The sequence below is a fragment of the Limulus polyphemus genome, unplaced genomic scaffold (genome assembly GCF_000517525.1).
Source record: "Limulus polyphemus unplaced genomic scaffold, Limulus_polyphemus-2.1.2 Scaffold1558, whole genome shotgun sequence".
NCBI classification, from domain to species: Eukaryota; Metazoa; Arthropoda; class Merostomata; order Xiphosura; family Limulidae; genus Limulus; species Limulus polyphemus.
The window spans coordinates 211771-221121 of NW_013667168.1; the positions used below are offsets into that span (position 1 = coordinate 211771).

The 9351-nt window shown below is 33.2% G+C and overlaps 2 protein-coding genes across 4 annotated transcripts in view; one reads left to right on the plus strand and one right to left on the minus strand.

The window, feature by feature from the left end:
- Positions 1-2641, plus strand: part of LOC106464084 (synapsin-like) — a 67087-nt gene extending 64446 nt beyond the window's left edge. For 2 of the 3 annotated variants that reach the window (XM_022391754.1, XM_022391753.1), the window contains one exon: positions 2561-2641. In XM_022391754.1, the coding sequence (XP_022247462.1) occupies positions 2561-2635 (75 nt within the window). In that variant the 3' untranslated portion in view covers positions 2636-2641. Of the gene's footprint in view, positions 1-937; positions 974-2560 lie in introns of those variants that run through there. The other variant, XM_022391755.1, reaches the window with a different exon arrangement.
- A 4085-nt stretch (positions 2642-6726) lies between these two features.
- The window catches only part of LOC106464085 (metalloproteinase inhibitor 3-like), a 4274-nt gene continuing 1649 nt past the window's right edge, over positions 6727-9351 (minus strand). The window contains exons 2-3 of the mRNA XM_013924196.2: positions 8696-8817; positions 6727-8317 (exon numbers count right to left, since the gene is read on the minus strand). Of these exons, the coding sequence (XP_013779650.1) occupies positions 8102-8317; positions 8696-8817 (338 nt within the window). The 3' untranslated portion in view covers positions 6727-8101. The remainder of the gene's footprint in view (positions 8318-8695; positions 8818-9351) is intronic.

Here is a 9351-nt window from a genome sequence, read left to right on the forward strand (position 1 = left end):
TACAAAAGTCATTATAAGTAAGCTCAGCAATCTCAAGGTTTATATCTATATTTCTATTAATGTGATTGATATTAAAATAAAGACAGGTAAATATAAACATTACAAATTTTGTAAATAAAATTAAACAGCTATAATTATAAAGTGTACACCTAAATTCATATTTTAGTGTTGGTGAACAGGATGTTTGTTTTATTTTTTAAATGTTGTCACTCATACAGTCATAGCACATATATTTTCACTTATTTTGCACATAATACGAAAAACATCTTTCTCGCAAGTATTGTAACTTCCAAACAATTGTTACGTCTCCGTTTGTTAATTGATTTTCCGTAACTTTGTTCCGACGAAACTTTAGCGACACAAGTCCTTTCTTAATAAACCTGGTTTATTCTTTCCGAATATAACTTTACCGATACACTCAACTTCAACAATCGCGCTAAACAAACGCTATAACGACGAACGTGCTCAATAATACTTCTGACTGCAGATCAGTTACTCACTATCTACGCACACATTAAATTCCCGCGTCACGTTGTCCCCTCTTATATATACCCGCCTACCCTATATCTAGTAAGAACTAGAACATTCGCCAAAGTACAGGATAATTCTAGAAAGTAGAGAGCGTGAGAATCACATGATCTCGATGACGCAACACAATGAAAAATCGACTCTGCAACAAGTCTACAAGTAATAATAAAAATGGTTTTGTTATAGATGTGTCTTTTAATTATCATTTTTTCATTATTTTCCACGTCTTGCGATCTTTTCTACTGTATGTTATAAGAACTGCAGATTTTCTAAATAGTACTAACTTTGATAATAATAAAAAATACGTTTTAATGCTTAGATAAATTGTTAGAATGTCTGATAAAAGCCAAGACGCAAAAAATTACCTTGGCAGTGTTAAACTGGCGTTATTATTGTTGTATTCGCTTAGAAAGAATCAGTTATTGACTGAGGCCGTAACCGCTTTGCTGTAGACTTCAGCTGTGTTGACCCGAAAAAGGCTTTAACATTAATTAATAGACCAACCAAATAAAATCAAGCATTATTTTTTGTTTATTTTATGTGTTAATATAAAGACGTTTGTTTTTTATCTGTTTCCGAAAAATGAAGAGGATCCCCCCCCCCCCCAATCTGCACCTATTTATACAACATTAAGTAATTCAATTATTAATTTCTGAAAATAATAGTTGGAGGGATGGGGGTTCGGCTCCCTTTTCTAGATCCACGACTATTTATACATTAAATAATGTAGTTATTAATTCCTGAAAAAATAGAAAGATACAGACCTCCTAAACTCCACCTCTCCCAGGTCCACTCTTGTTTGTACAACATTAAAGAATACAGTAACACAATTTAACTTAGAAACAAAACACAATCTAAAAAAACAACAGTAAATTTACACTTTATTTAACACTTAAGTAGCCATAGAATCGGCAGTGGGTGCTACTAATTAGTTGCCTTCTTTCTATTCAGCAATCCAAAATTAGTTACAGTGACAGATAGCCTTAGTAGCTCTGCTATAACAAACACAGGACGAACAAGTTTATTGGCAGTTGGAATCAAACCCAAGATCCTCAAATCACGAAACCACCCATCCAGCCTATTACATAGCTTTTTGCTTAACACTAAACAAACATAATGGCAATGTTTCGATTACTTGGAAAATCCGTATAACTGGAAATCCTAATTTCGATTACTTGATTACTTTCGTGATAATCGATATAATCATAACTTCGATTAGTTGATTATTTTCGTGATTGATTAATCGATTAAATTACCTAGCTCAAAGACTGACATGACTGTCTTCACTACTGAGACTGTCATGAATGTCTTTGCTATAGAAAATAGCATGACAACCTCACTACTGAGAATTACGTGACTGTCTTTAATACTGATAATGATATGACTGTCTTTACTACTAAGACTGTCTTTACAGCTAAGACTGACATGACTGTCTTTACTGACGCTGACACGACTGTCTTTAGGGCTAAGACTGACATGACTGTCTTTACTGACGCTGACATGACTGTCTTTAATAGTGAGACTGACATGACTGTCTTTACTACTAAGACTGTCTTTAATACTGAGACTGACATGACTATCCTTACTGAGGCTGACACGACTGTCTTTACTGCTAAGACTGGCATGACTGTCTTTACTACTAAGACTGTCTTTAATACTGAGACTGACATGACTATTTTTACTGAGGCTGACACGACTGTCTTTACTGCTAAGACTGACATGACTGTCTTTAATACTGAAACTGGCTTGACTACCTTTACTACTAACGAATAAAAAGTTTTCATACCAATAACTGACTGTTATAATCCAAATGGAATATCATGTCTTATTGATTTACAGTATATGTCAGTCTTGACTAGTGAAGAGTGTTGTTGTTAGAATTTTCACGCAAAGCTACACAAAGGGCTACCAGCAGATAGCCTCCCTAATTTCTAACTGATAGACTAAAAGTAAGGCAACTAGTCAATAACACCCACCGCCTACTGTTGGACTACCCTAATCGAATAATAGGATTTAACTGTCACTCTTATAGCACACCTCCTCCCCCACCCAAAGTGCGGAACAAATTTTTGCAACGGATCCTCGGGTTCACAGTCTGAGTACCTAAACAATGAGCCACGCCCTTGTTCATTGAAGTGTGATATGCATGAAGATATGATGGGTAAATATAACAAGTCTATTAGAACATTTAGTGTATAATAGAAATAAAAACATTTTAGAGCAACCCTTCGATATGCATATGGTTTCAAGATGCACTCGTATACCCTCATAATTTTTGTATATGTCGTTATAGCCGATCCGTCAAACGTATCGTTTTCTGAATGAGAATTGAGGATTCTAAGCTGCTTAGCAAAGGTACATCGTTGATCATATCCTATAGAATATGAGTTAGTCTTTGTGACGTCATATCATCGGCTATATCTGGTAGAATATGAGTTAACCTTGGTGACGTCATATCATCGGCTATATCTGGTAGAATATGAGTTAGTCTTTGTGACGTCATATCATCGGCTATATCTGGTAGAATATGAGTTAATCTTGGTGACGTCATATCATCGGCTATATCTGGTAGAATATGAGTTAATCTTGGTGACGTCATAATTACTTTCGAAGGACTGAAATAAGTAGTTGAAAGCGAGCTCTTTTTTTTTTCCAGCTTTCACCCAGAATGCAAGTAAATATTTGTAAAGTCGTTCCTTCTTTCCAAGCATACTTTTCTACTTTACACAGTACAAGAGTATTGTATGCATTAAGACTTTACAACGCAAATACTTCGTGCTATGAGTAGTGTAAAACTGAAAATTTGATATTTCTGAAAGATGTCAGATAAAATATTAATATCCAAGTGTTTATATATATTGTTACGTCTCCGTTTGTTAATTAACTTTCCGTAACTTCGTTCCGACGAAACTTTAGCGACACATGTTCTCTACTTAATAAAACTGGTTTATTCTTTCCGAATATAACTTTACGATACACTTATTTCAATATTCGCGCTAAAACTTCGTGAATCCTCGTGAGGTTACTAGACTTCGGTATTCTTTTATATATAAGACGGTCAAGACGTGACGGCAATAATGTAATGAGTGTGAGTAGATAGTGAGTAATTGAACTGCAGTCACAGGGTATTGTTGAAGTTAACGTTCGTTCGTTATAGTGTTTGCTTCGAGAATATGACGTGTTACTAGCGTCACGTGACCTCGATGACGCAACAATATATACCTGACCAGGTGTAGTTTTTGATATTTTCTTGGTCTCAATCTTTCTGCTAATCTGTTGCGAAAAACAGGCCTCGATTTGTAAAAATATAATGTTTGTTTTCGACATTTTTGAAGCCTCGGTGAGCAACCTTCAGTTGCTGTTGTTGTTTTTAATTAACGTACTGGAGACAGACAACATTTGGATCTGCTTCCCAATGTCCTTTATTAAGTGCTTCATTTCATTAACACTTGTAATACATGGTATTTTCACATTTTATGAAAAATAGCATTTATTGCTTTATTCACTACTTAGCAATTTATATTGATTACATACCTACTTCAATCGGGCGTGGCTAAGTAGTTCACGTGTCCGGATTGGGAATCCGAAGATTCGTGGTTAGCGACTGGTTGCCGCAAAAACAAGCTCCGTACTTTGAGGCCATTGGTGCTCCATAAAGATGAGGCTGAAATATCATTATTCTATCAGTTATTGAGTAACCCAAGAGTTAGCAGTGAGTGCTGTTGACATCTCCCTAAACTATCAGTTCTAATTTGGATACAGCTGTGCTTAAATAGGCCTTTAGAAGCTTTGCGCGAAATTCTGGAACACACCCACTTAGAAGAGCATTCTAAATGGTGACAAATCCCTCACAGATTAGAGGTTTAAAAATGTAAGTTGAGAAATGTTAATCTCTCATGAAGCACCTAATAAAGGACATGGGGAAGCAGATCCAAGTGTTGTCTGTCTCCAGTACGTTAATTCAAAACAACAATAGCAACTGAAGGTTGCTCACCGAGGCTGCAAAAATGTCGAAAAACAGTAAGATGTTCATCAGGGTTAAAAAATCCAGAGAGTTGCTACAGTAATAAATAAACTTTTGAAATTTCTCATCTTAAGGCTTAGCAGGTAGAAAAAACTGAGGGTTCCTTGCAAAAGTATTAAATCATGTTTTAGCTGATGCGACCAAAATATTTTCACTCTGATATCTAACTTTTCCATTTAAATATTTCTTTTCTCTGGAAGCATTTACTACCTTATTTTAATCCTACTATTTCGTACAGTAATTGTTCCTTTTGCATGTTTCAGAAATTTTAGAAACATCCAATTGTAATGTCGATAAATCCCATCGTTCACACTTACAGTCTATTTTAGAGTCACAAGTTTGTAGATTTGTCGAAAGAAGGAAGAATAATTAACTCGTATTACCAAACAACTCTTCTACTCCTAAAAGTTCTTGGGTGATTTTTAAATTACTTTCGATCGCTTTAAACTTTCAGACGATAGTGAAATAGAGCAAGGGAGATTTACTTGAGTTTAAGTGTAAAATTGTAAACTATTCGTGAGCAGACACAGTGATGAGATCTATATGACATGATTTTAACACTAGTTTTATTCTTTCTTGATCATGGTGTACAATCTAAGAATGGATGCCCTGTAAATTTTTATGCAAATGTTTCTTCAAGTACACAAATAAGAAACGTTGCTTTGAATTTGCAAACTATTGCTCATGTTATAAGTTTTTATCAAACTTTTTCTAAAGGGCATTCTCATAGTACCAGGTAAAACTGTTTACTAAAAAGTAAATAAACTTTTGTAATGATGTAACACGTAATAAGTAGGTCAGTTAAGAATAAGTTATAAAGATTATATTTTAATTTCATACTATATTTTCTTAATACATAACACACTGCGTGACGTTAATTTAAACTTTATTTGTAATAACATATAACACGGTATGTGATGATATCTTAAACTTTATTTGTAATAATATATAACACGGTATGTGATGATATTATGAAATTTATTAGTAATAATATATAACATGGTATGTGATGATATCTTAAACTTTATTTGTAATACTATATAACACGGTATGTGATGATATTATAAAACTTATTAGTAATAATACATAACACGGTATGTGACATTAATTTAAACTTTATTTGTAATAAAATATAACACGGTATGTGACGTTAATTTAAACTTTATTTGTAATAATATATAACACGGTATGTGATGATATTTTATCCTTTACTTGTAACACTTGATAAACACGTATGTGATGTTATTTTCAACTTCACGTATAACACTATATTACACGGTATGTTGTGTTATTTTACTTTTATTTGTAACACCATATTACACGTTATGTGATGTTAATTTTAACACTGTATAAATTACTTTACTTCGCACAATGTAAAGAGCGATGACAATTTTGTGAATTACACTGTTCTACACATCAAATGTTTGAATATTTCAAGTTCATGTTACTTTTAGTTCTGTATCTATAGTAACCGAGCAAACAGTGCCGGCCCTAGGGAGGTTCCCCAAAAAGTTTAAATCCTATTTTTAACGTACTGTATTATTGTTGTTTTTGATCATTTCGGTAGTTATTATTTTCTCGTTTTTATATTTCCTATAAATTTAAAGTGATACTTAAATGACCCCATTATAGATAAGTCTCTCCAAGATGGCTACAGAAAACATGGCACCGGGCCTGCGTGCAAAACGTTGATACCACCACAATTAATACAAATGTAATAACACCAGGTTTTTGCGTTATATCACTGAACAAACCCAAAAGTAACCCGATTACCAACTTTATTGAATATAATCTGTAATACAGAACTACAATGTACTAATTTTAACATATGGTTTCGAAACAATGGTTGAACGTTAAATATCAATATGAACTACTACATCTAAGTCTTTTGTGCAGCAACAGTCGCCATCTACTTTTCTATCTGGATAATTTACAAAACTTTGCTTCTTTTTTTTTAAATCCGCGTACACTAAAACAAAAACACTGTAGTAAAAAGTTATAAAACTGAAATAAGACCTTCTAATTACAAACACAAATAAAAACAATAATAATAACTTTGAAAATAAAACTTTTTTCATCTGACAACAATAATTTTAATTATTTTGTCTTTCTTTAAAAAAAAAAGAACACGATATATTTTTTTAAGTTAATAATATTATAACTCTCATGTTGTCAACTATTGGTAAATCGTAAAGAAAAAGAAAAGGTTATCTTAAGTTTGTTGGTGAAATTTTGCTGTATTTTTATATTTCTCTTGGAAAAGCGTTTGCCACCAGAAAGACAAAAATAAAACATTTTAAATTATGGACTTATAGGATAACGAACTACATTGTTTTAGTTGGTTATATTTTCCATAAATAGCTATGTGTGTGTGTGTATATATATATATACATATACTCCCTAGGCTATTATGTGTATCTGCGTATACGTACGTGAAAATTAGATAGAAATCACTTATTTTGGAACTGTTGATCTTTAGACTTGAACCTAACATTACATACGAAATTTAACACGTACAAAGAGGATAAGTTGTAACTCATGAGGTAACTATATAACACATAAATATTATACAAAAACATACATACATTCTGTACATAATAATGATACACATTTTGATATGGTTACTGCTCCGTGCTACTCGTGCAGCACCAAGCATCACTTACAAGTAACCATGATAACGCCTCAGGTAATCCTCTAAAGAACTTCGTACGAAAATAGGCCTCGAAGGTTACTCTTAAAATAGTTAAATATCATACGTGCTGCCATCTATTCACGATTCGTGAAAACTATTTTCAAATAAATATAATAAAACACGTTAACTTACACATTATTGAACGAATTTTAATAATCAAGTCATAATTACTTGTCGTTCACAAGCTTTGATATACAGTTTCGTATCATTATAAGTGAACAGATGGAGCTAGAAGCTATGAAAAAAAAATATCGTGATGCTCAGAGTGCTTTGCGATTTATTGATTTTCACGGCAAAAATCTTTACTATTGAACTTTTAAGTGTCGAAATTATAAAAAAAAGTTTGATCTGTTTTTTAATTAAGATTCGCAGACATGGAGTAGTGATAAAATGGTTTAGACGTTAAGTTATAAATTTTAAAACATCAAAGTTACTTAAAATCTCCACTAAAAAGGTCAAAGTAGTTACAGAACATCACCTGCTGAGATATTACTGTTAAATAACCAATATAAAAAGGAATGAATCATTTTGCCATGGAAACGACATGAAGAACAGAGTAAAATATAATTTTACAAATAATGTTAATTAAGGTATGCGATACGGCGTAAAATACGTAGCGAATTGACAGAAAGAGCTTCTACTGTTCTAGGTATTTCTACTCTATTTAGTGCTGGAAAAACAGATATACTTTACAGCACCAACCACTTAAAAATACACACAAATAAGCACATATACGAGATCTCAACTAATCTATAGTATCTTTGTGTCCGCAGAATTTCTCACTGACCGTTGTACATTGTTTCACAAACCCCGGTTTCTTACTGACCAATACCTTAGGCCTACAACTGACAGAACGATTACGGTTCTTGCTCTCTTTCCTTTTCTTTTTTCTTTTGCCTGTCCTTCATGCATTTTCTGTAGCGCCTGTTTCGGCTCCAAATGCATCCTTTGTTTTCGCGATGGTTTGGCACACACATAGTGTGTAGACTCTGGCAATCATCTTTACCCTCATCAGCTGTGTCCCATTGACAGTAGCGCTCTCTTCTGGATCGAGACGGCCTGGGCATTCGAACCTGGGATTGATAGAAAAAAGGAAAAATATATCTTTAAATGAAGGATTGTAAACTTTGGATGTTTCTACAAAACTTAATTTAATTTACAGCTTGAAATATTTTCACAAACTATGCGACTTGATTAGTTACCTGGTACTTTGTCAACTTGTTTCTGACTTAATATTGTTTAAACGTAAAGAAGAAATGGCTATTCTTAAATGGTTTCTTTCTCTCTCTCTGTATCTTGTAAAGATACAATATATATATATCCGATTCTTATCTTCAAGTTTGTTTTTAAGCACAAAGCTACACATTGGGTTATCTGTGCTATCCCCACGATAACACGAGAGGCATTCATAATTAAAAAATGTCCTTCAAGTAGTTGAGAGCTTATCATACCTTGCACTGACATCCTTGGTGGTAAAGTTTTCGGAACCCTTTTTTTTGTTTCCTAGACAAGGTAGACCACTCATGTACAAAGTTACAGCGCAACACCCAAGCCTTTTCTCCAATTACGCGCCCTAAATCAGAAAAAAAACACTATTTTTTCTTTGTACCTAAAGAGCTAGGGTTCTAATTTAACGTAACTTATCTAATTTTTTTTACAGATTTTAACACACATATATATCCTACAATGATTTCGCTGTTTAATGAATCTGATAGGTGGGTGTATAGTTATTTCTTCACTTTACACCTTAGATCTAGATGTTATTTGAGCTTAAGTTTCACGTGAAAGATGCCCTTCGAGCTAACTTGAGAGACAGATATGATTTTTTTTGTCTTAAGTTAAACTGAAATTTTTTCTTCGTATTTTGTGATAAGTTGAAAATTTGTACGACGTCCTTTATTTTGTGATAAGGGTAGAGACGTGAATAGTATTTTACCTTGTAATCTGTGTATACAGAACTGTACAACTTTTTGTCTCCTTCTTCGTGTTAAGTTTGGAATGTGTACAGCGTTTTTCTTCACACTCTGATCATAACTTGAGTGATTTGTGAAATTTTATATACACTGAGTGGTCACAAGTAAATAGACACCTAATTTTTTGTCATTTA